The sequence below is a fragment of the Nylanderia fulva genome, unplaced genomic scaffold, assembly GCF_048542155.1.
Source record: "Nylanderia fulva isolate GAGA-0341 unplaced genomic scaffold, ASM4854215v1 Scaffold18, whole genome shotgun sequence".
NCBI lineage: Eukaryota > Metazoa > Arthropoda > Insecta > Hymenoptera > Formicidae > Nylanderia > Nylanderia fulva.
This window is the reverse complement of record NW_028190055.1, coordinates 33,104-60,978: the sequence shown is the minus strand read 5'-3', so window position 1 is coordinate 60,978 and position 27,875 is coordinate 33,104. Positions and strand designations below refer to the sequence as shown.

The 27,875-nt window shown below is 35.9% G+C and overlaps 1 protein-coding gene across 1 annotated transcript in view; it reads left to right on the top strand.

Moving 5' to 3' along the window:
- The window catches only part of LOC114941561 (receptor-type guanylate cyclase Gyc76C), a 75,318-nt gene that overhangs the window by 26,612 nt on the left and 20,831 nt on the right, over nt 1-27,875 (top strand). The window contains exons 3-4 of the mRNA XM_029316580.2: nt 4,353-4,797; nt 12,836-13,033. Coding sequence (XP_029172413.1) covers nt 4,396-4,797; nt 12,836-13,033 — 600 coding nt within the window. The 5' untranslated portion in view covers nt 4,353-4,395. The remainder of the gene's footprint in view (nt 1-4,352; nt 4,798-12,835; nt 13,034-27,875) is intronic.

Below are 27,875 nucleotides of genomic sequence, written 5' to 3'. Positions count from 1 at the left end.
AAATAGTATGTCTTTTCGATCGCAGACATTAATCATGTAGCACCTACATTATTTTTTTTTTGTGGATCAAAATTAATATCTTTTTTTATGTGAATTTTATAACTAATAAGAATTGTTATATCTTGTTTGTTTAGCAAATATTTGTTGTATAATGAAATATCTATCATATTTTTTACGAATTTTGCGCAAAGAAAATCTAAAAGAGAAAAATAAAAAAATTGAAATTTTAGAAGGATGATAAAATAATTTTGAATTCATATGATCATCCGACGTCTACAACAAAAAATTTCCGTCGTATCACGTGATGTTCTTTGCACGGTAAATACACAGATACATTTTCTAAAGCATTCTAATTAACTAATAATATATTAAACAAATAACTAGATATTAACACTTTTTTCTGCGCGGATTGCAAGCAATGTACTATATTCTCTTATGTCTTTATTTCAAATTTCTCGGAAGAAAAATTTGACTGCCCTCTTTTCATTGACTTTAGTTTACGTCCTAATATAATTGGAGCAACTATTAATTAAAAAAATAATTAAAAATAGATAGTAAATAGATAACGAATAGAATTGCATCAAGCAACAACGTAACGTATTTACCGGTTGAATTGTCAACGTGTACAAAATTATTCAATGACAACTATACCTGTCATTATCGATCAGATGTTATTCGTATTAGTTAGCAAAGACACAAAAACTTTACAAATACTTGCGAGTTATAGTCATTAAATAATGTTATATTTTTCACATAAAATATTTTCCATTTGCATCGAGTTTCATAACGCTTTACAATTATCAAAAAACAATTTTTGTCTTCACGATTTTCTCTCATAAATTTGCGCAATTTCTTTTTAGAAAACAAAAACGCAAAATAAAACAAAGAATAATTCGATGACGTGCAAGTTCGACATACGTGCCGCCTACCATATGCAGATATACATATAAAGTATAAGCGGAGACATAACGGCGGATCACGTCGAGGGGTTAAGAATGGAATGACGTGGCCGTAGGTCCCTTTAAATAGCCACTAGGCTCCTTTAAATGTCCCTTTTGTCAACTCGCGACCGGGCGTCAAATAAATCCGGGTTTCATAACTCTCTCGACCGTAATAATTAAAAACCTCGATGCTCTCTAGTCGGAAGTCGGCGCGGCGGCGAATAGAAAGGCACGCGCGCTTCCTCTCCCTTGGTGAATGACACCGTGCATCATGACAGGCGGACGGCTTTATTGTTGCTAAAGCCGTTGCGAGCTAGTCCGAACTCACCTAAGGGGTTACGTAATCACAACAGGTGTCTCTTTCTCCCTTTCGTTTTTTTCCCCCACCTTTACGGCCACGTGTTCCAGCTCTCGCACCCATGTTTCGCGGTGATTTAACACGTAATCGTGTTTGGCGACGTCGAGTCTTGCGTTCGGAATTTCCTGGCAATTCTCACGGCGATCATTGAACAGATTACGTATACTCGCATAGATGTTTCCTTATCGGCCACCGTTATAGTGTAAATGTTGGAAGTTATCTTTTCTTGTATTTTTCCTCTTAAAATTATTGTTACCGAAATAAAGGTCACTAAAAAATTCTTGTTAGCGTAAATAACTCGTTTAAATATACGTCTTGTCGCAATTACGGCCAGCTCTTAAACTATTTTGTGTAAATGATAAAATTTTTAATTTTTTTTATAATTAAAGAAAAAGAATACAAAAGAAAGGGTATATAATATCGATATTGTGTGATATTGAATTGACAAAGTCATTTATATATATATATATATATATATATATATATATAAATGTATCAAGATTCGCGCCAGTAACAGTAACAAGAATGATAGTCGTAAGTGTTCGTTATTTCCATTGACCAAGGAAATAAATTCGATTGATTTATGAGGCAGCGGAAGGGAAGTCGCAGTCATTTTACGCGCGTGATCGCAATACGTTTATTCTCACGTGTGTTTGCTTGCGTATTGCAACAATGATGTCACTGATATATAAAATTCCTTTGGGACTCCTCGTGACATCCGGCTTATATGCGATATAAATTTTCTTTATGGCGGATTGCCTTTCTCGACGTGAATGTGGACGATATAATCTGAATGTAAAAGTGTCGGTGTAAAAAAATGTACACATGTAAATCAGTTCGATTTGTGTACTTCGCGTGGTTAACATTATTTTTAAAAGTATCTATTATTAGCTGAGCACAACAGATGGTATATACGATGATGATTCACGAGAATAAATGTGACCTCGCGATAAATGCATTGAAGCAGGAAGATATATATTATTGTCACAACTGCAGCACACCAACCGCAACTGGTTTCGCGATTGCGATTGTAACCACGGAAATTGTAACGCTACGTATCCTTACACATACGTATACATTCGGTGTAAGGTCGATGCGATTTATATCCAACAGATCTAAAATATAGATAACATTCCCAAATGTTAAATTAATCTTTCGAACAGATGAAGCCCGATTTATATTCATATGGATATTCGTACATGACAAATTTTTCCAGCTGATTCTACTACAAACTGAATTTTCTTTTGTTTAATATTTTCTTAAGCACACATACTTACCTTATCAAATCGAGTAACATTTTAAATCTATTTACACCTAGATTTTAATTTATCATTATTTTAAATATCTGCACAGAGAGAATTTTCTCTTAGACTTTATCTTGAAAATCATGGTAATCGTGGAACAATATGGTATAAGAATTTTATAAGAGTTTCTTTGATTAAATATTTACCACAATAAAAAAAAATTAATATCTACCACAATAAGATAAAATACATATGTTCGATTAATTTTACTATAGTAAAATTGTAATAGTGAAATTGTTATAGTAATTATTCAAACATATTTTATATCTTATTGTGATAGATATTAATACTTTTATTGTGGCAAATATTAATCAGAGAAACCTTTATAAAATTCTTGTACCATTATTGTCCCACGATTACCATGATTTTCCGGATAAATTCTAAAAGAAAATTCTCTCTGCGTATACGTAGCATACTTAAATTGTTTAAATGTTATTGCCTATAATAAAAAAAATAATTTTAACGAATGATGTAGATGAACAAGTACTCAACAACTCGTTCTTTTCATTATAATATTAATATTACATTATATTAATATACTTATTATATTATAGTTAGTATTTTTATTATACATATATTTAAAATTAATTTCAATAAATTGAATGATTGAATAATATATAGACAATCAATTTTGGCTTGGCTAAAATTTAATAAATAATTAAATCTCAAAATGAGTTAGCTACGAGAGCCCGGGCGCAGTTAATAAGGCGCATATATATTTGAATGAATAAATTTAATAATAAAATTAATTACATTAAAAGATGTTGATAATTATATATATCGCGAATCCATTTTTATGCAACATTTGACTGTTGCTTATTTAGATGTTTTTGCAATTGCAGTTGATGCATTGCTCCGAACCATAGGAGAACACAGAGAATGATGAACAATATACCAACTTTAAATGCAGGTTTCTTTGTAGTATTTTCCAACTTCTTCGTCCTACTGTGTTCTTCCCTCCATTTTATCAATTTTTTCATACGTGCATCCGTAATATTTTCAGCGGATTGCGGACTGGCGGATAATCGAAACATCTTCTAATTTCCGATTATTATGGAATACTCATCGCGTTCTGACTTTCTTGCGACTTTCTACATGCTTATAAGCATATATAGAGTTTTACTTGGATTCACGTGTCTGAAACCTGGACGCGGATTCTTATATCGCTGCTTGAAATCCGACATTCTGCGACACGATTCAACGTATCTTTACAGAAACTCACGTAAGCCCAAACAACAGCAGTACAACTGAATTAATTATTCAGTTGTATTGCTGTTGTTTGGACGTACGTGAATTTCTTACGATACGTTGATTACAATAAGAATTCATATCCAGGTTTCGGACACGTCGATCAAAGTAGAATTCTGCTGCAATTACAAAAACATCTAAACAAGCAATATCGTTAAATGTTGCAGAAAAACGAATTAGCGATATATAATTACCAACATTTTTTAATATAATTAATTTTATTATTAAATTTATTTATTCAAATATATATGCGCCTTGTTAACTACGCCCGGGCTCTCGTAGCCAACTCATTTTGAGATTTAATTATTTATCAAAATTTTAAATCTTGCGCCTAGAGAACAATTATTTAAAATTGAGATCAACATCAACTTCTTAATCATCTCGAATCTCGATTGCATCTCCTCAATAGAAATTTTATGTATATTTTTATACTTAACCATTTATACATTTTTGATCTCGTACACTTTTTTGAAGAATAAAAAATTTGGTATAATGTTGTAGGTAAGCGGGTGGGAGGCGCTGCTGACCGGTGGCGGCGGCGGCCATGCGCCCCGGCCCGCCAGTACAGCCGAGCCGCCGCAGGTCTCCCCGTCGCCAGCATCATCCGTATCAGCAGCAGCTCCATCGGGAGCGCGACCGCAAGCAGCGGCAGGAGCATCCTGTTCCATCGCGTCTGCCGCGCGTCGACGGTCCGCGCGCCCTCCTGGTACTGCTGCTACTGGCCAGCAGTCCCCTGGTCCTGGCTCGGGCTCAGGAGTCGCCGGAGTCATCGGCGATTCGGTACAAATTGACAGCCGCCTCTCATCAAAATCTCTGGTCGGGGGGCAACAACACGGCGGCCCAGCCGCTGAACTTGACCATCGGCTACCTCACCGCCATCAAGGGCGGCCTCAAGGATCGTCAGGGTCTCGCCATCTCCGGCGCTCTGACCATGGCTCTCGACGAGGTAAGACTTGGTACTGTTTTTTTTTTTTTCTCGCACTTTGAATCCTCAAAGAGCTATCTCGAGTAAAGTAGAGCGAGATGAACGAACGTGATTGCAAAGGCGCGCAACGTGTACATTGTCCAAGGAAAAAAAGAGAAAAAAAATAGAATCCATTATTCTTTTATACATCTCGTTTACTGGCTCTATATTCTCACTCGTATTGTACTTCATTCTTCATGATATGTAATATTATATATGAAATATGCGCGATGTTATTATCGGAGGAGAATGACGAAATTGTGTTAACGCCGATTGTGCGTAATCGATCGTATATACTTGGTGCGGTTTAAAAGCATTTTAACGAACGAATTCTATTGATATATTGCCGCTGGTGCAATCAGTAGCCGCGTTTCTCGGAATATAGGAAAACCGCGTCTGCGTTCTTATACCGCACGAAGTCGTTTACTCGCTCATTATTCGCCAATCATGCGAATAGTAATAGCATCTTATATTCTGCCATTAACCACCGACGCGTTTCAACCGTGGAAGCGATCAATCGATATTGATGAGACGTAAAATTATAGATTCCAAACGAGTATTTTAAGGAAAATCAAGACTTAAACGCAAGGTAGAATTATAGCTCACAATCAATGAAACGCTGTAAAGTTAAACGAAAATTAGGTCGCGGCAGTGACTGATTCATCTTGAATTTAATTTAATATATACAAAATTTCGATATCTTTTTTTATCTCAATCTTTTACGCGATTAAATATTTCTTAGATAATTATCTAGAAAAATAAAGAGAATGTAAATTGCGAGGTTAATGTTATTTAAGACGATAACTGAATTTTTATAATGCTTGCGCACTATAAAGTGGCTGGATAAGTGCGTACACAATAACATAAAAATATCAAATAAATCAGTATCTCTAAAGTCGTACAGCGCGCAAATGCAGCTAAGCAAATGCAAACGAATGGGCAAGCTTATTTCAGTTTGCACCGAGAAGTTAATCGCCAAGAAGCCTCCGCATATACATATACATATTCCCCCTTAGGGATCAGTTCTTTAATTCCAACGTCGAAGGCGGGGATCGAGTCCAGTCGATGATCCGACTCTCTCGTTCCGAATCTTCTTCGATTACCCAACTAACGACAACACAATGTTCTTTTTTTTTTCCGATCCTGCTGCCGCTCGCTCAGGTCGGTCGTCCCGCTCCAAAAGCCTCGATAATTCATTCGGCGGATCCCCTATCTCTCTTCATCCCCCCCCCCCCCCCCTCGCTCCCCCAGGGTCTCTCGCGATGCTATCCATAGGGGACCGTGAGACCGTTTTCGCCCGGGCGTGTTGCACGCCGGTTAAAGAGGAAGTAAAAAGAGAAAGGTACGCGTGGCTCTCGCGAGGGCAGAAGTGATTCCTCTCGGAATAACGACGAGGGCCCAGGAAAGGGAGAGAAGGGATATGCCCCTGCGAAGGGTTTAAAAATACAAGACCGGCGTTATTCTCCGGTCCGCCCACGCGTGCCGACAAAACGGCGCTCTCTCGCGCGCGAAGAACCGTGAGAAGAATTCGCTCGCGAATTCGGGAACGCCATACCTGCCTCTTCCCTTCCTTCTTCTTCCCAGATATCCCCATGGGCGTCCGCAGAGAGGGGCAAGAGGGTGCATTTGCAGGGTGTCTAGCGGTCAGGGAAATCTGGAAAGCCGGGCATTGTCAGAGAATTTGAGAAATCTGGAATTGTCAGGGAAAAGTCAGGAAATTTTACTATTTATATCTGGATTTTTTCACATCAGCTTACATTTGTCTCAATAATTTGAAATTATTTATTAAACAAGTATAAACTTTTCCTTGACTCCTAGCACGCTAATTTTCTGTCTTGTTAAAAATCGATTCACCTACAGCGTGCTCGTTAATTTATATTTTCATCTTGTGTTATTTTGTGATATAATATGTATAAATAAAAGTGGTGATTATTTAAATAATTTATAGTGACATGTTTGTTTCGATTATTGTATACATAATGCAGATTGTATAATTGATTGAAATTTTTGTCTTAACTTCCGAACCTTTTCATCGTTGATTTGTCATATAGATGTATGCAAATTATATATTTGGAAAAAATAATACTAAAAAATCAGGGAAAAAATGAATTTCTGGTCTTGGAAAATCTGAAAAAGTCAGGGAATTTTTTTCATCGAGTCTGTTGGACACCCTAATTTGTTCCTCTCCTTGGAATCAGGAAAAATATTAAGCATTTGCTCTCTTTTTAAACACTCTGGACTTTATTTGCATATTTAATATGAAAAAAATAAAAATAAGAAAAAAAATTTAGAAAGAACGAAAAAATCCTGTGGACGCCCATGTCCAGCCCCCTCTTTCTTGCCCTCCCACCGCATTTTTCTTTCTTCTTTCCCAAACCTGCCTGCGCTCTCTTGCAATCTGCGACCGCATGTGAGGGATCTTCAAAGGGGAGGAAAAGGAAGATGAGGGAAGCTGCGGTGGAGAGGGAGGAGGGCAGAGAACCGTGCGAATCGTCGAAATGAGCATCGATCTTATCACGACACGCGATATCCGGGTGTATGTACATGAAAATATAAGGCGGTGTTATCTTTCGAGATTAATTGCCACTTTGATCGCAACAGAGGAGAGTGTAAAGATCGATAGCGCGTCGAAGATGCATCGGAGGTTAAACTTTCCCCTCGAATATCCTTCTTTCGATTCTCCTTATCTTATCGAGCGAGCATTTATTATTTACTTTCTGCTCCTTTTTGGTTTCTAACATTATCGTGTAATTATACATAAAGATCGTGTAGCGATTTTTTTTTCAGAAATGTTAATGGCTTTTTATATTCTTCAAAGTATTTTAAGGATAATAATTTTTCGAGCGAAGCCCGTAATTGCAGGCAACTATAGAGAGTTCTGAAAATGATCGTAATTTAGAGACAAAGCGAGCGAGAAAGTATATATACGGATCATAAGAGTGGAGAACGCGCGTATGCATATTTAGAATGATTTATATATTCATTTTTCTTTTTTTTGGGGGGGGGAGGGGGGGAATGAAAAAGAAAAAGAAATGAAGTCTAACTCTGGCTCGCTTGCGTTTCCGCGCTCCGCGAATGAAATTTCTCTTTCAGCAGTTCGATGCACCGCACGCGGTTGCAACGATAAACGCATAATGACTCTCCTCACTGCGATGCATGCCCGCGCATTCAGCGAGTCGAAAGGTGCAGGAAACGAGCTTTGCGGCCGTTTATTTATATCCTCCGATATGCCACGCAAGAGTAAGCATCGCGATCGCAATGTCGGCCTCTGTGTGTTCGTGGCTAGGATAAAGCTCGATTCACAAATGCGTGCAGTTCTCCAGCACGTTGCCGATGTATATGTGCATAATGCGATACCGAAAGAGAGGGAGAGAGCATCTTTTTCTCAACAAAGAGTAACCTCGCATTTCTCGCACATCATAGGGCTTATTTTATTTTAGCGACCCGACATTATCGGTTATCGACCCCTTAATGACGCAAATTACACTACGATGCGATAATTGAAGTTCAATCAGTTTATTATTGTTCTAGATAACAATTTCTTGCGGTAAGTCAGCTGTACGTGCTTGATATTGTATCACTGAATATTACATGAATATTAGATAAATATTAATATTTATTTTATATAAATAAGAAAAAATATATCATTTTTTACATCTAAAATGGCCGGATTTCTTGTCGATAGATGATAGTGATTGAGCTATCTCTCTTGAGATTGGAAAATCTTGTTTACGTAAAGCATTGCGCTAGTAACATTTTTTTATCGAAATGATTCAACATAATCATTTTATGGCTCTACCTTACACACATCTATAATATACTGTTCAACGTAAAGTCTATGCACACTGTGTGTAACATCAGAGTCACATCAACTTAACGTTAAATATTCTTATATTATTTTTAAATAGATAATACACACGTGACTATCATAAAAATCGCCGGCGAGAATATTATGACGTCTCGTTTCCTTTAATGTCATTGCATATAATGTGTATCGTCAGTCATTAAAATTTAATTTTTTTGTTAGCATTCAATGGATAATATAGTCCCTTATACTATGTTAATTAATATAATATTTGATTGCACAAGAGGAGTCTTTGAAATCTTATATAGTACATTCTTTATTATATAATATTTCCAGCAATCTCTTACTTTTTCCTTTTCTTGTCATTGATTGTATTTATTACAAATTTGTTTAGATTAAAATCAAATTGAATCGTGTATGAGATAGCGAAAACGGTGGTCGTTAATTAACGATTATTATATATGGAAAACAGTTTGACAGGAAATAGCGAGAGTGACGTTTCTCATATAGCATATGTATACACAAAGAGAATTTTTTTTTAGAATTTACCCTAAAATTATAATAATCGTAGGACAATATGTATTGGAAAAATTTTACAAGAGTTTCTCTGATTAATATTTACCACAACAAGAAATATTAATAATGTACACAGAGTAAATTTTGCTGTGTACATATAAATTGCTGTGTAAAATTAATTGAACATATTTTTTATATCTTATTGTGATAGATACCAATATTTTTCTTATTGTGATAAAAATATTAATCAGAGAAACTGTTACACAAATACTTTGATTTTCAGAATTAAAAAAAAATTATCTCTGTATAGTCCTTATATCGTGTACGTCAAGTCACTAAGTTTAACAAAATAATATACGAGTTTAATAATTATGCAAAGATATATCATCAGAGATCATGTGCGTGTGAATCGCCCTTTAATACTCGGTTCGGTTACGGCGGTCGCAAGTGCAGGATACAGGTGTTACAGTACCACCTTGCGCGCGCGCTAATCCAGGCGTTTTCGCCCGCGGGTATGCAAAAAAAAAGAAAGAAAAAATCGTGGAATTTACACTCGCCGATACGCACTCTTACTACACGTGAACTAGTCTCTCTCTCTCTCACACACACACACACACACACGCGCACACACACACGCGCGCGCGCGTTCGGTATATTTGTAAATAGAGCGTTAATTAGCGATTTTGCATAATCGGCGCGAGAGAGCAGCCGCCGTAATGGGCGCGGCGCACTTGGCTCTTTTAAACGCGCAGATCGCAATCGTAATATCCGTTCGCGGGTGGGTAATGCGGTCCACATGCGTGGCTGTGTAAATTGCCCGCGTATAAAGTCGATCTCTATTAATAAATAATAAGGCGCGCCGGTGCGCAACGTCGCTACTGTTGACCCGACTCTTGATGAAGGAAGTGTAATTTAAATGAGCGGCGGATTAAGGAGAGGACTTTCACTGCGCCGGGGAACAGAATTTTTCGCCCTGCTGCGGTTATAATGGTGTGCGAAACGAATCATACGAGATATCACTTGAAAAAAAAAAAAAAAAAAAAACAATTGAATTGACGGTCGGTCTGAATAAAATCGAAGAGTGATTTACAGTCCCGGGACGGAAATTGCCTTACTCTTTTTTTGAAAAAGTTTTGCCTACGCAATGTATGTATTTTGTATGTGTTCGTGCGCTATCCGTGTGTTTATTTTAATTGATATATCGAGGGAAATATATTTTCTCCGACATACGTATAAATGCTGTTACGATTTGGAAAAATTTGAAAATGACATTTGACAACATCAGCGTCTATTTACCTAGAGGCAAATATAACGTTGATGTGCAAATTACGTCCTATAAATGTGATTATTGAATGCGTGTATGCGGCACATGCAAAATCAGGAATGCGAGGCATCCAACGGGAAAAGTAATATTTTTTTTGTAGTGTTTCATGAAACCGCTTTAACGGTGCTGTAACAAGCAAAGACTGCACAAATTCATGACGCTGTCATATGAGTCTCTCCAAAGCCGAACTCATCAACTTTATTTTTTGTAATTTTTTTATTTTAATATCAGAGCACATAATCAATGCTCCGATATTAAAATTAAGAAATTTACAAAAAACGAAGCAAATCAGGTTGACTTTTTTAAAGATTCATATATTGCGATGCGATTTTTCGTAAGCGCATGAACGTTTTTTTGCGTAGTAATAAAAGTTGTCTTTCGATATAAGATTAAAAAAATATAAAGATTTCTTGTCATCTCTCAATTTTTTTTTATTTTCATTTAATCAATAATATCAATTCTTTTTTTCTTATAACTGTCAATGTGTGGAATTTTTGTTATATTAATACAAAGGCATTTTGGTTTATATAAGACGATAAGCTGTGTTAAATACCTAATGTTTATCAATTTTATGTTGAATAGAATATTCTTTGTTCATTGTTTTATTTATATATTTTATTAAATTTTTAAAATTATTTCATCACACACACACACACACACACATTTATTTTTCGATCGTATCTGTTTCATCTTTCCACAACGTGATCTAATTAATTATATTTTATTAACAATTTATTTTATAAACAATTAGATTTTATGCGAATATTTATCTTCTTTATATTAAAAAATGTTTGCAAAGCGCACGCATATGCTTTGAAATGTGTCAATTTATCTCACAAGATACTTAATTACATGATATCACGAACCTAATGGTAAACCTCTTACTTTATAGATATAGCGCTAATAAATTGTTCATGAAAAATCGTGAATGCAAATAAGTGTGTAATTTTATAATACATGTTATAGAATGTTTAGTTCCTATCTATGGCGTTGATGTAATTATATATTATATTGTACATATATATGCGAATTTTCCATCATGTAAATTAATACTATTCATCATTTACATTATAGAGTGAATCAATATCAGACGAATAATATCAAGTAAACAAATTTGCTAAAATATATTGTACATACAATTACACAAGTTAACATCTTATAATTTTTGAATGAATGTAAGTTATATTTTCAAAAATCTTTGAATTTTTATACATTCGGAGAGATTTTTTTACTCGATTAAAAATATTCTTTTTAATTTATAAAAAATGTTTCGCATGTGTCAAATTTTTTACTATTATAAATGCTCTCATGGTATTCGATTCTTTCTGACGTTACCCGTATATTTACATATTTAAAGTATACCTATATCCATAACATTTAAAATTTGATACAGAGTTGGAAAATTAGTTCTACATTTCTATCGTGTATAGGATCTGAAAAAATATATATTTTCTTTCGTGAAATCTCAGCTGAATTCCGTCAACATTAATCAGTAACTTTACGTCACGTGTATCTGAACGCGATCTGATCGTTTGCATACGCGTGGAATAGTTCGAGTAGATTTATTCTACTAACTATGCGGTAACAACTCGATACACCCTGTACAGGTTTGGTCTGGACCAAGTTATATTACAATGAGTGCACAATGTAACCGCGACAACGCGGCCCGCAAAAGGGCTCATTGCACGTGTGCGACGAACTTTTCAACAACGGTGTGTGTCGTCGTGTCGCCGACGTTATAATTTCAGCTCTTATTGCTAGGCATGTAAATTAACGCGCCAAGTCGAAGTGACTCTACGCAGAAAAGTATTGTTTACTGGAATTCAAATTTGCATAATAACCAAGCGTTATAATGTCGCGAGCTGGACGTGAACCGGATGAGCCGTAGGAATGCGCATCGAGAAATAAAACTGCGAAACACCATAATATACACCGAGTCAGCTATTATGGCAGAAACACGTGTGTGATCTCTCGCACTTATTGTATGCAAACCGATATGAACTTTTCATCATGCAAAATTGATTGCGATAAACTTTTATTGCGTAATTGCGAACGATAAGGTAACTGTTATTACACAATGAAGACTTATCGCTAGAAAAAGACTTCATTAAAGTGCGGTATGATTGACATAACATTTCTTGCGGACAAAAATATTCTCTAAAATATTACGATCATAAATATAAAAATATTATTCAGAATTTATTTTATTAATATAAATATTTTTATATACATATGAATTTTCAAGGAGAAATAAGGGAAAATATTGGATCTTTTCCTTCTTTTTTGCAGACATTAAGAAGAAATTATTCTTTTTTTGATGTCTTGCCTTTATATTTTCGCTTAAAACTAGGAATAGTTGTATCATTGTGTTTCAGGTCAACAGCGATCCGAACATTTTGCCGAACGTTACGCTGGTGATGCGATGGAACGACACGAGGGGAGAGACTACCGAAGCTACCAATGCAATGATCGACATGATCTGCGACGGGGTCGTGGCCTTTTTCGGACCGGAAGGCACTTGCTACGTTGAGGCAATTGTCTCTGAAGCCCGTAACATACCTATGCTCAGTTATGTGAGTAAATTACACATTTTTATATTATTTTCTAATTTGATTCTATCATATGTACACTGTTAATAAGTTGTAGTTAGTACACGGAATTTCTAATAGCATGTGTCAATGAGTACGCAATGCTGATGACAGAGACTCCACAAGAGTCGCAATGTTTATTTTATTACGGCTTTTTCGGAATAGAATTGAAAGTATAAGCCATCTAATTCTTTTATATTTTACACATTAAAATTAATATTGCTGTATGTAAAAATATGATATTAATAGGGCTAAAATTTTAAATAATCAGATTTATATCAAATAAATATTTTTCTGATCGTTATATTAATTTATTTAAACAGATTATTGAATGTCACGTTTAATAATTAAATTACCATAATAATAATTTACATATTGTGCGTAATTGAAAGGAAATCGTACGTTAATTTGAGAAGTTTCAGATTTTTTACTGCAATTATATATAATTATAATTTCCAAGCAAGAAATCGTGTGAATTTTTTCTTGCATTATACATCGAAATAAAATAATTCTTTCATATGTCATCACTCGCTTTTGATAGTATAGATTGACAAAATGTATTGAAGTTTCTTTTTGCTTCGTGAATAATAAATTGTGAGCTGTCAAACGGTTCATTTTTATTGAAAATATATTATGCAAATTTGGTTATTATTTTTACTAATGCTAGAAAGGCAAAAAAAGGAGTAACTTTCAAAAGAAATTATAGTTTATCAATCTGTACTAATGCGAATATAATATTATGCTTATGAAGAAGCATTAATTTACTTCGACGTACCTATACCTACTACAAGAAACAAATTTACATAATTTTTCCCCTTTGACGTTATAATTCAGTGTGATGGTAATGAGAGACGAAAAACCTCCTAAAGACGTTATTATACAAAGAATGGGAAAAAACGGTAGAGATAATCGGAACTTCGTGGCGCTCTCTCTCTCTCTCTCTCACTCACTCACTCACTCACTCACTCACTCACTCACTCACTCACTCACTCACTCACTCACTCACTCACTCACTCACTCACTCACTCACTCACTCACTCACTCACTCATCGTTACCGATGATTTCGTGCGGACTTGCACAGAGAAACTGGCTGAAAATGGTTTTTTGCCGGCGTGAGAACCGTGGGGTTGTAGGGCACCGACGAGACCAAGTCCTATGGTCTTCCTCGGTGCGGCTTCGCGCGAGAGAGAGAGCGGTCCACCTTAACGAAGGTGGAGGAGGCGACGGCGGAGGTGCGCCCGACAAATTGAACACCCGCGGCGTGACAATATAATTACGGGCCGTGTGCTCTGGGGCGTGCGTGCGTGCATCGTGCATCGGTACGATATGCGTGCAACGTCACGATAGAGCACGCAATCGTGAGTCCGATTCGGTTTCGCCGATTCGAGGAAACGAAACGTCGCTATTTTTCGCGAAATTCATTTTAGATGATGATCTTTAATTCGGAGAAAGAAAATTAAAATACGGAAAATAAACTTCGGGATTATACCCGTAAAATTAGAACACGTATAGGGAACTATTCGTACCGAGTAACGCGCAATAAATGGATTTAATTAATCATGACAGAACATGTAATAAATCGCACTTGATATCACGATCTACATTTCTAATTAAAAAAGAAATGAAAGCTGTTTTTTCTCTTATTTATATTTCTTCGAAAAAGTAGTAAGTTCGAAACTGTACTATCGCATAATTAATTAAAGCGATGATATACGAGTACATATGTGTGTATAATTAAATAATTTATTAAATTATACCATCTAAATACATGAACATTTTTTGCAACTATTGTATAAACAGAATTTTATAAAGTTGTAAACTAGAAAATTTCAAAATGTTTTCTTTCTCTCTAGTGGTATTAAACTTATATAACTTTGACATGACTTTTCAATTTATAGACTGCCGGAAACTTCTATATAAGCTTCCGTAGAGTGGCAGTTTAACTTTAGACATTAAATTCATTGCAGCGCACACGATCGCGTGTATCTTAAAATCTTTTAAATTATTAGAGCAATTTTTAATGAGATTATAAAAGTACATGTGCCGTTCGTCGTCGACAAAAAAATTTATTTCATACATAGCATTATGTCGTGTCAGGGTGTCTAGCCGTCCTTGAAATCGTTGAAGTTCTTGAAATGTTCTGAAATTTTGTTTGTTCTTTAAAAATCCTGGAAATGTGCTTAAATTTTTCGTAGATCCTTGATTTTTTTCGTTGTTTCTAAAAATTGAGATTATTCGAGTAAATAATATTTCATCTTACTTTGTAAACAATACAATATATTTTTTATTTAAGAGTCCAAAATATGTGTTATGCATAAGTTATAGATTTTAAGCGTTCAAATATAATATAAGAGAATATTGTATTGAATATTTGTAATGCATATATTAATTTTCATTAACATGCAATTATATCGACTTGCTAAAGAAAATAAAGTTTTCAGTTTTTGTACATCTTTATTATACTATTGGAAAATCGTGCAAATTTCCTTGAAATGTCCTAGAAATGGTCTTAAATTTTATTTTCAAATTTTACTAGACATCCTGAATATCCAATATTATACTATTGGAAAATCATGCAAATTTCCTTGAAATGTCTTGGAAATGGTCTTAATGGTTTTATTTTCAAATTTTACTAGACACTCTGCGTGTTCAACACAACTGATGAATGGGAGCGTTTTGCGAACGTTACATGCTCCATCATGAAACATTATTACAACGGTTCAGGCAAAGCATATTTAAAAACACACAATTCGGATTTCCACTATATACTTAAACTTCCGCACATCATTACGCAAGTGCAATGAGATCATTTTTCAACGATGATTGCCGCGATAAACGTATATCCAACGAAATAACCCGTCGTTACAGGCCTCGGCTATTCGCGCTCGTATACTTAACGCACAGCTGTAGCCCCGTCTCTGTAATCTATTCTATAAAGAAAAAAGGATTCGCGCGAGCCGGAAAGTCAAGAAACCTAAGCACGTTAAGCCACGGAAAATTAGCCTCGGGTCGTCAGCGATGCGCGACCATGCTCGCCACAAAGTCACGAATCCAGCTACTTACAACATTCCGGCAATGCCAATCGTATAGTCGCATCACCTGCAGCCGCACACACGCCTATATATATATATATATATATATATATATATAAATATATAAGCACGTATCTATATGTATATGCATCTATATATACGCCTCGAGAATTTTGCTTTAACGTTCAACACCGCCGCTTCGCGTTTCCTCTTTCCTTTCTTGTCGCAGCGATTAAAGTTATTGGCGTTCCTGAGCTTATGTAAAATAATCGTGCGTTTTAAACGAGACGAATTCATACGACGACGAACGGCACGTGTGCTTTGTCAACCGATCTGTATTACGGATGCGAATTGAAAGTGATATTTATATAGTGGAAATATCGCGAATAGAAGTGTAGGAAATACAGAAAATAATAAAATAATATTTTATTAGAATAATTGTTAAAAATATTTCTTTGCATTTTATTAAGAGCAATAACAAATTGATGAAAAATAAAAAATGTTGCTAAATTGAATGTAACAAATTCAGTTGCAAAAAAATTCAACCCTCAGTTGTCAATAAACATGTTTTATCACAGAGAAACCTTTTCAATACGAGATATACATAAAGATATATATATATATATATATATATCTTTATGTATATCTCGTATTGAAAAGGTTTCTCTGTGATAAAACATGTTTATTGACAACTGAGGGTTGAATTTTTTTGAATTTATATATATATATATATATATATATAAAATAATCGGCATTTTTCCTACACAGTTTTAAATTCACATTAGGAATTTATTCATAATTTGCACGAAATAAAACGAGCCGAGTATCTAATCGAACGACCTCTTATGGTTTTATGTGAAAATCGCCGCGATAGGGGCAGAGGTCCCTCGTAAAATAAACGGCTGAAATAAACGGAAAAGCCGTCGACTATGCACGGTTATATATTATTGTGGAAAGTTTCGCGAGATTCAATCGCAATCGACGAGCGATTCTCGTCGATATAAATCTTTTCTGTGATTAACTTTAAGCTCCACTAGAAAATCAATCGAATTACAACACGCTAGAAAAGACCCTGATCGCGATTTAAAGAACGCCCGTTCGAAGACATATTTTAGAATAAATACAAATAATGGGAAAGTGACACTCGAATACTAAAAGAGATCTTCAGATTAATTTATATCAATTCGCAACAGCGAGAGAGAAAAAAATAAATATGCAAACGATTGGTCAAAAAAAAACGGAGTAAAAAAATTGTTGCTCAATCTCTTGTAATATTACACATACAAAAAAAAAAAAAACTTTAAATTCATAAAGTATTCATTTCGCATTTATAAAGAGAGTATGACGAATGAGTAAGGCATATAAAAAAAATTCGCGTTTGACAATATCGATTCTTTCGACAAACATTTCGAATACTTCGGTACGAGAAGACAAAGAGAAGATCGGCAGCGATTGAGCGGGAATGTAAGTGGCTCTTCTCTTGGCACGTAAGGGACAGTGCATAAGTATAAGGAGCTCTAGCACTACATTTACTTTCACCTAGTTTCACTTGTCGTTTGCTGGCAGAAATCGCGCCGCAAATTAGTGCGGATTCCTTCGACGGGGAGGCCTTGCTCCTGTGACGCGTAGTTAAATTTTGTCGAGTGACGGATTTTTTTTTTTCACCGCATTTCGTCATACGGATGTTTGTCGCGCGCTTACGTTGCCGTTTCCGGCAAATTGTTTCCTCTTTATTGCCGTCTCAGCGGCGAATTTTTATACCTGCGAGAACACGCGCGGATTATCAAGAGATAGTATATACATATACTATTAGTTTTTTTTTTTCCGTATATTCTGATGACACGAAGTTGTTGTTTCTTCTAAATTTTTTAGAATATATTTATAGAAAATATATATATTATATATGTAAAAACCTGAAACTTTTTTTTACATATTCACAAAATTTAAAGAAATGAAAAAAGTAGTTTTTTACATTCTTATTTTGAGAAGAAATAAACAATAAATAATTTTTTCACACTTTATAAGGCTATTTTAATATGTTGCAAAAAATTATTAAACTTGAAATATTTTTGCTCGAAAAAGACATTATTTACTACAAAAAATATTCGACGTATATCGTGTTGAATAATTCGTTAATAATTTCACAAATATATGCGGATACCTGTCATATTCCATACGAAATTATTAAAAAGAAATTTAAAAAACATAATTTAAATGAATCTTTTATCTATTGATGCTATTTTGGGAAGAATTAGTCATTAGTTCTATGATACTACGATAATAATGAACAATCGGAGTTATATTCATATCTTACAAAAATAGCACAAAAGTGCATACACATATGGGTACATTTTCCGGATCATTTATCGAGCAAACAACAATGCGTGGATCATCTTGTTGTGCTCGAGGTATCCATTTATAGGTACATATCCATATAGGTGGACAGCGATCCTCAATATTTACCTATGCAACAGATATATCTCTCGCAAGGTATATGGGGTACTTGCTGCACAAACCGTGGTGGGAACTTTAAACAAGTAAAGGCGACTATGCATATGTGTGCATCGTACACGCACGCGTATACTTGCACGTGTGCAACGTCGACTGGAAAACCACCTGTTGATTGCACTCCTCCCGCGCGGGACGATGACGACCTAGAAATCGAAAAACGATTCGCGTGGCTATCAAAATGCCGCTGCATATTTTGCGAGCCAGCTGTCGTCGTACGGCGTTTAATTCGCGTTTATTTTCGAGTGACGACAGGTATTTTTGACACACGTGATGATAAAAGTGACAGGGTGTCTAGCGGTCAGGGAAATCTGGAAAACCGGGTCGGGCATTGTCAGGGAATTTTAGTAATCTGGAATTGTCAGGGAAGAGTCAGGAAATTTTGTTATTTATATGGATTTTTTCACATTATTCTACATTACGTCTCAATAATTTGAAATTTTTCATTAAATAAATATAAACTTTTCCTTGACTCCCATGCTAACTTTTTGTGTTGTTAAAAATCGATTCATCTACAGCGTGTTCGTTTATTTATATTTTCATCGTCGTGTTATTTTATTTCAATCTATTTGATAGAAACAAAACTAAAAAATTTGATATATATAAAAAAGGTGATTATTTAAATAGTTTATAGTGACATGTTTGTTTCGATTATCGGACATAATGCAGATTGTATAATTGACTAAAATTTTTGTTTTAACTTCCGAACCTTTTTATTGTTGACAAAAATATCTCAAGGATTCCATGATTTAATATTTAATTGATTTATCATATAGATATATGCAAATTATACATATATTTGGAAACAATAATACTAAAAGTCAGGAAAAAAATTAATTTCTGGTCTTGGAAAATCTGAAAAAGTCAGGGAATTTTTTTCATTGAGTCTGCTGGACACCCTGAGTGAAGAACGACGCGGGAGCTGTCAAATTTGTAAAAATAAAGCCTTTCTCAAGGATTGGAGGAACGCACGCGTGACCCTCGGGACGTGGTGTACGATTCAGACAGTTCTCACCGCCACATATTATTATTGTATCGCCGGTGCATTTGCATGAAAACTGCTGATTCCCCTGACCTTCGCGATCTATTTATAGCGCAGTCTGCGTGATGCACTCATGCGGACGCTTACCTGGTCCGCACGAGTCGCGTAGCTTCGTGTCAGTTTCGATCCCGTCTTTTCTTCTTCGCCCTCAAAAGCCAAGTAGCAGCATGCTCTCTTATTCGCGGCCGTTAAGCAATCGTTCAATCTTTCTAATTAAATAGTCCGCTATAAATGCCGCCTTTGAACGCGGACCGGAAGTACATAAGCTGGGATCGACTCTCGAAGCCACAAGATTTTGCATCAGCTTCACGCAGCAAATCTCTATATTTTATTTTTTTCTTTTTTCGTTTTTACAGTACACGAAGAGAATTTTCTCTTAGAATTTACCCTGAAAATCAGGGTAATTGTGGGACAACATAAAAATATATTAATATGTACATAATAAAATTAATTGAACATATTGTATATCTTATTGTGGTAAATATATATTAATCAGAGAGAAACTATAATAAAATTCTTTCATGTTGTCCCATGATTATCATGATTTTCAGAATATATTCTAAGAGAAAATTCTATGTATATATATAAACGTATTTTTTAATAGGAAGAAAATTATTAAATCTTTATAATAAATCTGAATGTATAATTTTTTTATACGCTTGCAATTGATAAGGAAGAATTAGTGCATTGATAGTTAAACAAAAGCTATAATTGTGCACGTTTCTTCCTTCGTCGGTGATATACGTATGCGAGAAGACTTAAAATGGGCCACTTAAAATCAAGTGACGTCGGATACATCTCTTCCAGTGCTTGAGCGCGATCGTTAAATCCCTTTAATCGCTCGTCTCATTTAATAATCTCCGGGCGACGACGATTCACCGGTCGGTTCATTAGCTCTCATCTCGCTCGCATCTCTCGTGGACCGCCGCGACGTTCTTCTCTATTGCTTCGGCTTCTAAATCAAACCCTGCACGTCCATTAGCGGTATACGACGCCACCGACGGCGTTGGCAACTTATCATGAATCCCCCTAATTGCGCCCGGCCATTAAATAATAAGTCGCTACGAGGAGCAAGAGTATCACGTGTTTTTTTTTCATAATTTCAATCTTTTTCTACTACCTCATGTCATGTAGCATGTCTCCCTTAATTCCTACCGGAGGCAATTTTCGTTTCAGAAAAATGTTAAAACGTTTCGTTGCCACTAAAATTGGCAAAGAGTCACAATTAAAATTTTCCGTTCTAATCAGAATTAGCAGCGAACTGGGTAGTCTATCTAACGCGTTTTTTATTTTTTTCCTCTCGAAGAATAATTTCTTTTTATTGCATTATTGTGGTTTATTACATTGTTTATGCACGAAAATTTTCCCTTGGAATTTTTATTCTGAAAATCATTGTAATTATGGAACAATATGGAAGAATTTGATAAAAATTTTTCTGATTAATATTTACCACAATAAAAAATATTAATATGTACATAGTAAAATTAATCGAATATATTTATATATCTTATTGTGATAGATAATAATATTTTTATATATTGTGGTAAATATTAATCAGAGAAACTTATAAAATTCTTCCAATATCATATTGTCCTACCATAATTTTCGGAATAGATTCTAAGAGAAAATTCTCTCTTTATATATAATAAAAATCTAAAAAAATCTATTTTATAAAATTTTATTTATACGAGAAAATCTATGTATTATGGAATTAATTTATGCTTATGAAAATAGTTGGTAATCTGTTGACGGGGGAAATTGTTGGAATATATTAAAACAAGTGACAAATCTCCGATGGAAATTTATTTACATTTAACACACAGCAAATGTTCTATTAATATACACTCTAAATTCATTCGTATTCTGACTGCGTACAATAGAGATGAAACGGGTGGTGGATAAGTTTATTCTCTCGTGAATTGAAATGTCACGCCTCTAACATACACATTCAGCTTTACGCGCTTCGAATGAGAAGATTGTGTAAAGAACCTATATAACTGTGTGTGTCGACTAATTTAGTCGATTTTTCTAAACGAGCAGCGGGAATCGAGCGTATATGTACGTATCCCAGCATCCTTCGTATTGAAACGAGTGCTATCTTTAGCAGCAGACGAACGGGCGGAGCGTGAGAATACCGGTTTTGCCGGGATCGATAGGATTCGCTCGTCGTATTATCACCGTTTAAATATATCGTGACGTTACGAGAGAAAGAGAGAAAAATATACGAAGAAATGCGACAGAATAGCCAAAGAAATAACCTGCTTACTTACGTAGACGTGTCGATGTACCGGATGAGTGAGAGACGATGATGAACGCGCCGGCAATTTAATTGGACATTTCGCGACAATTCCACGGATGTACACGGAAAATCGTGCGAATGATAATCGGCCACTGTCGTCAAGATGGGAAACCGGTCGCGATTACATGAGCCAGAGACGAATGCGCGATAATTGCTTTTCTATCTTCTCTTTGCATCGTCTCCCGTCTCCATTTTGTATTCCGCGCTCGAGAGATCATCGCTCTTGACCAGTATTATCGATAATGAGACATATGCGACGAAGAGATAATGAGACTAAATATGAAAAGTAAAGCTACTTCTCTATTTGTTTTTCTTTTAATCATCGAGTCTACGCAAAACGTTCTGGACTCAACAATATCTAATAATAAGTCGCGTGGAATTGATTTTTCAACGTTAAACAAAATTTCTGATAAATTCAATTTTTTTTGTTCTCAATTTAAAATGTTTAGAAGTATTTAAATTTTTATTAAGATTAAAACAAAGAAGAAATTATCAAATCAGAATTAAAGAAGATGTAAAATTTTATTGCACATGTCATCATCCGGACTTGTGCAGAAATGTTGCCTTTTTTATCTTTCAAGCGAATAACTGAAATTATCGATGCTTCGTTATTATAACCACTTTTTTCTTAATTTATGCTTTAATGTTTCATTGACGTAAACTAGAAAAGAAACTGTATTGAAAAGAATCTGAAAATACAATTACAACATTTGGTACGCACATGTCTCCTAATTCTATCTAAAGCGACCTGATTCTAAAAAAATTCTTGCGATTATGTCAAATGTATAATAGCGATTAAAAAAAACGATCTAATAAGCATACTTGAATATGATGTACTTTTCTGATAAGTGGGTTTGTCAGGTTTTACGCAACATAATAAGAAGAATCGATATAAAGGGAGTTGTATGATTTAATGGAAAAAAATACAATTGCGCGTAAATCAACCGATATTCTAAATATGAAATAATTTTATTCCAATACCGATTTCAACGTGTGTTGTGTCGAAATAAAAAATGACGGCTAAGTTTTTTTTAAATTAATTATATAACGATATCGTGTTTGACGTCGATATTGTGCGGCAACGAGGAATCCATTCATTATGAGCGGAAAACTAGTTGTGCTTTCGCGCGCGCGCAAATGTATCTATTTTTAGAACCGCAGAATGGAAGAATGAGCGAGCAAGCGAGCGCAGCGCGTGAGAAATACAGGTTTTCGCGCGGGTGAGAGTCTAGCCTCGGTGTTTGCTTCATCATCATCGTCGCGTATATTTGTATTGCATGAAACAAGAAGGGCGCGCGTGTAACGTGTAATATTGCACAAATAGGATCAATTAATATATTTATATACGTCGCGCTCTCGTTCGCTTCGCGCGACATCGCATCGACACGCCATATCGATGATAACGTGATAAAAAATCGAACAGGACAAAAAACGAACGGTTACGACGGAACCTGTTAGATGAACGCGTCATCCGGATAACTATCTCGTTCTGGTGGACAGCAACGGAGCTTCGCTCCGACGAGCATCCTCGATGCCCACCATCTAGGACACCTTCTTGTTCCGAATCCTTATCGTGGTGCTCGTCTATTTTTGTATCGTCCGACGTATTTATAGCCGGGAGTCTGATGACTTGTATACAGACGTTTCTCAGAATGTCATTATCTCTTCTTTAAGAAGAGATAATAATATGCAATTGTTTCAAGAGAGAAAAAGAGCAAAAATATATACCGATCGTCATGATTTTAATGGATAAAGCGTACAGTGGATTTGTATAAACATTGTGCTAATAAACGTCAAGGTAATCCTGCGATTAATTTATCGTCGACAACAAGAATGGCGTCGATGTTTATTATTTATTAATGTAAATGCAATCATAAATGAAAGAAAAAATTGCTCGCGATGTCTGAGGTCAGTTAGGTGCTCTACTTTTCGCACTCGACTGCGTTCGAGTTTCACAAAGTGCATAGTATATTCAATCAGTCTTTTTGTTTGAATATTGCGCGACTAATGCGCAGTAGTAAGATTGAAAATTAATATCGATATTCCCTTTGCGAAAAATCAAATAACTCTGCGTTCCTTATGACGAAACGACTTATGATCGATCGTACGGTTATAGATAAACATGAAATATTGCTGTCTACAGCAATAACATTTAAATATATTCAGACATTAATGAACCGGTCATAATGTTTCAAAATTGTTCATAAACATAGTTATTTTTAGCTTCCCGACTTCTCTAAGATATATATATATATATATATCTTAGAGATAATCAAAGAAAGATTAAATAAAAAATTTATAAGACTAGAGCTTTTTAAAATTAAAATTGGACGAGTAATAAAATAAATCTTCCATCTATTTTTACATAAATAAAATTTTTTTCATAAAATTTTCTGAACTCGATTAATTATTATTTGAAGATTATTTATATTTCGACATTATGGAACTCTATATTTCTAATTCTAGCTTCTCGTATTTATTTCCGATAGTCGGAATAATTCTCTGTCATACTACTAGTTTATTCACAATTTATCATCATTAGTCGTGCATTCGTGTCATATAGAAAATGTACTTGTTATGTCAAAACACGCTATTGATATGATAAAATGCATTCCTAATTATTTATAAGGCGATGATTAATGGAGAAACTAGTTGTATTAAAAAAAAATACACGTGTATAGATCAGTATTAGTTGTTCACCGGCTTTTCAGTTTAATGCGGGTACAGTCTTAAGTGACGACGATGCAACCGGTTTCAGGCTAAAATACACTCAATTAACCCTTAATTGGCCGGCACCAATTATAAGCATAACATGCGGACGCGTATTCATTTAGTCAACAAGAATGTATGGTCCGCCGACAATATATTTCTTTTATTTTATGACAGTGTCTCAGTAGCTGTCGTGCAAATAAACGAATTTCTTAAAAAAAAGAGGCTCGTTAATTATTCGAAGATTAGAGGAATAATAGTGCGAATAAAAGTGTGCATACTTTTATTTTGCACGGTTTCTATAATTTATATATAAATATTATCTATAATATATTAAATAAATCCAGGCACATTTTTTTATTCAAAATTATAATGATTAATGCAAGATACTTTGTAATTAAAGAAAATATTCTATCACTTTGGAGAGAACCAGTTTGCAGATAAAGAGCAGATAATCGGCCAATATACATGAATAAAATGGAAAATGCCGTAATTCGCGGTATGTCGTAATGGTTGTCTGATTCATCAACACACCTTATTTCTGCGATCAGCAGCTTTATATTGTCGGCGAAACTATAATGAATAGTTGAGTAGAACGCGAGTGTGCTGATGTTTCTCTAAGAACACGTGCAAGGTTAAATTGTGCTCCTCGTGCATCATTGCTTCCGTGTTCACGATAATGAGATCAGTCCAGCTGTCACACTTCTTGCCAAGAATAACACTGTTAACTCGTTCGTAAGTAGCGTTAAAAACGGAGAATCATTAATAAAATATCAATTAACAACTGTTATTTTAATATGTTTAATACTTAAGAAAAAATCTATATATCATAAAAATGTCTTATTCAAGAAGGTAAATGAGGATGGGAGGAAGTTGATAAAAGAGCTAGAAGAAGTGGGATGGGGAATTTTTAACGGAGGGATTAGAGGGGATAGGGAGGGGGAGTACACATATACAGGAGGAAGAGGGGAATCGGTGATAGACTATGTGGTGGGAGAGGATAGAGTAAAGGAAAAGATAAAGAGAATGGAGGTGGGAGATAACATAGAGTCGGACCATCACCCTTTGATTGTAACGTTAGAAAGAAGAGGAGGTGCTGAAAAGGGGAAAAGGAAGGAAGGAAAAGGAATAAGAAAAAGGGGAGATGGACGAAGAGGGGAGGAGAAAGAATAAGAGAGGAAATAGAGTGGGGAGAGGGGTGGAAAGAGGGAATAGAAGAGGAGCTAGAGGAAAAAATAGGAAGGATAGAAGAGGAATTGAGAGAAGGAGAAAAAGAGAGTGGAGAAGGAAAAAAGAAAGGGTGGTGGGATGAGGAATGTGAGGAGAAGAGGAAAGAAGTGAGGAGAAAGCTAAGGGAATGGAGGAAGAAAGGAGGAGGAGGAGAAGGATACAGAAAAGAAAGGGCAGAATATAAGCTAATGTGTAAAGGAAAAAGGGAGGAGGAGAGGATAAGATGGTACAAGGAAGCGATAGAGGCAAGAACGGAAGGAGAGGTATGGAAAATTATAAACAGGGAAAGGAAGAAGAGAGAAGGAGTGAATGAGGAGATAAAAGCGGAAGAGTGGAAGGAATATTTCATGGACTTATTGGGAGGGGTAGAGGTTAAAGTTGTAAGAGGAGGAAAAGAGAAAAGGGAGAGGGATGAGGAGCAGGAGATAAGCAGGGGGGAAGTAAAGAGGATATTGGGAAAATTGAAGAAAGGAAAAGCAGCGGGGGAGGATGGGATACCGAGTGAGGTATGGAAATATGGAGGAGAGAGGGTAGAGGAGTGGGTATGGGAAATGTGCAACAGAGTCTGGAGAGGGGAAGGATGGCCGGAGAGGTGGAAAGAGGGGATAATAGTACCACTGTTAAAAAAGGGAACGGGGAATAGGGTGGAAAACTACAGAGGGGTGACTTTGATGCCAACGTTATATAAGGTGTATGTGGGGGTTCTAACAGAAAGGTTAAAGGAGGAAATAGAGAGGGGGAATATGTTGCCGGAGAGTCAAACAGGCTTTAGGAAGGGAATGGGGGTGATTGACAGTATATATGTGCTAAACTACCTGATCAATAAAAAAGTGAAGAAGAAGGGAGGTAAGGTAGTAGCGGCCTTCATAGATCTGAAGGCGGCGTTTGACTCAGTGGATAGGGAGGTGTTAATGGAGGCGATGAGGAGGAGGGGGGTAAGAGAAGGGTTAAGTAGTAGGATAGAAGAGGTATACAAGGAAACGAGGAGTAAAGTAAGAGCGGGGAAGGAGGAAGGAGAAAACTTCTGGACGGCAAGGGGTGTGAGGCAAGGTTGTCCAATGAGCCCACACTTGTTCAATTTGTTGATAGCGGATATAGAGGAAGTGCTGAAAAAAGGAGGCTGGGGAGGAGTAAAGTTGGGAGGGGAAAAAGTGCACTGCTTGGCATATGCTGATGACATGGTGTTGTTGGCGGAGGAGGAGGAGGGGATGATACATATGTTGGGGAAAATGGAAAATTACATGGATAAAAAAAGGCTAGAGGTAAATGTGGATAAGACAAAAATAATGAGGTTTAGAAAGGGAGGAGGAAGAATGAGGAAAATGGAGTGGAGATGGAAAGGGAAAAAATTAGAGGAAGTGAAAGAGTTCAAGTATCTAGGATATAAGTTACAAAGGAATGGAGGACAGGAGGCGCAGGTGAGGGACAGAGTGAGGAAAGCAGGAGCGGTGATGAGACAAGTATGGGGTATGGGAAAGAGAAGATTTGCAGGAGACTGGATGAAAAGAGTATGGTTAATGGAAAGGTTGGTGGGAACGGTGATGGAGTATGGGGCGGAAATATGGGGGTGGAAGGAGAGGAGAGAAGTAGAGGCAATGCAGGAAAGATGGATTAGGTGGACGCTAGGAGTAGATTGGTGTACGCCGGGGTATATGGTAAGAGAAGAGATAGGAAAGGATAAATTCAGGATAAGAGCAGGAAGAAGAGCGATAGGGTATGAGAAAAAATTAGAGGAAGGAATGGGAGGAAGTTTAGCGAGGAAATGCTATGAGGAGATGAAGGAGAGGGTAAAGGAAGGAAAGGAGAAAACGGTGTGGGAGGAGGAGAGGGCAAAATTTTTTGAAGGAAGGGGGATAGAAGAGAGGGAGATGGAGGAAAAAAGAGAAAGGGGGGAGGAAGTATATGAGGGATGGGAGCAGAAGGACAGAGAAAGGCAAAAGGAGGAAAGATGGGAGAAGATAAGAGAGTCGAGATACAATAGATGGTATGGAGAATGGAAGGAGGAG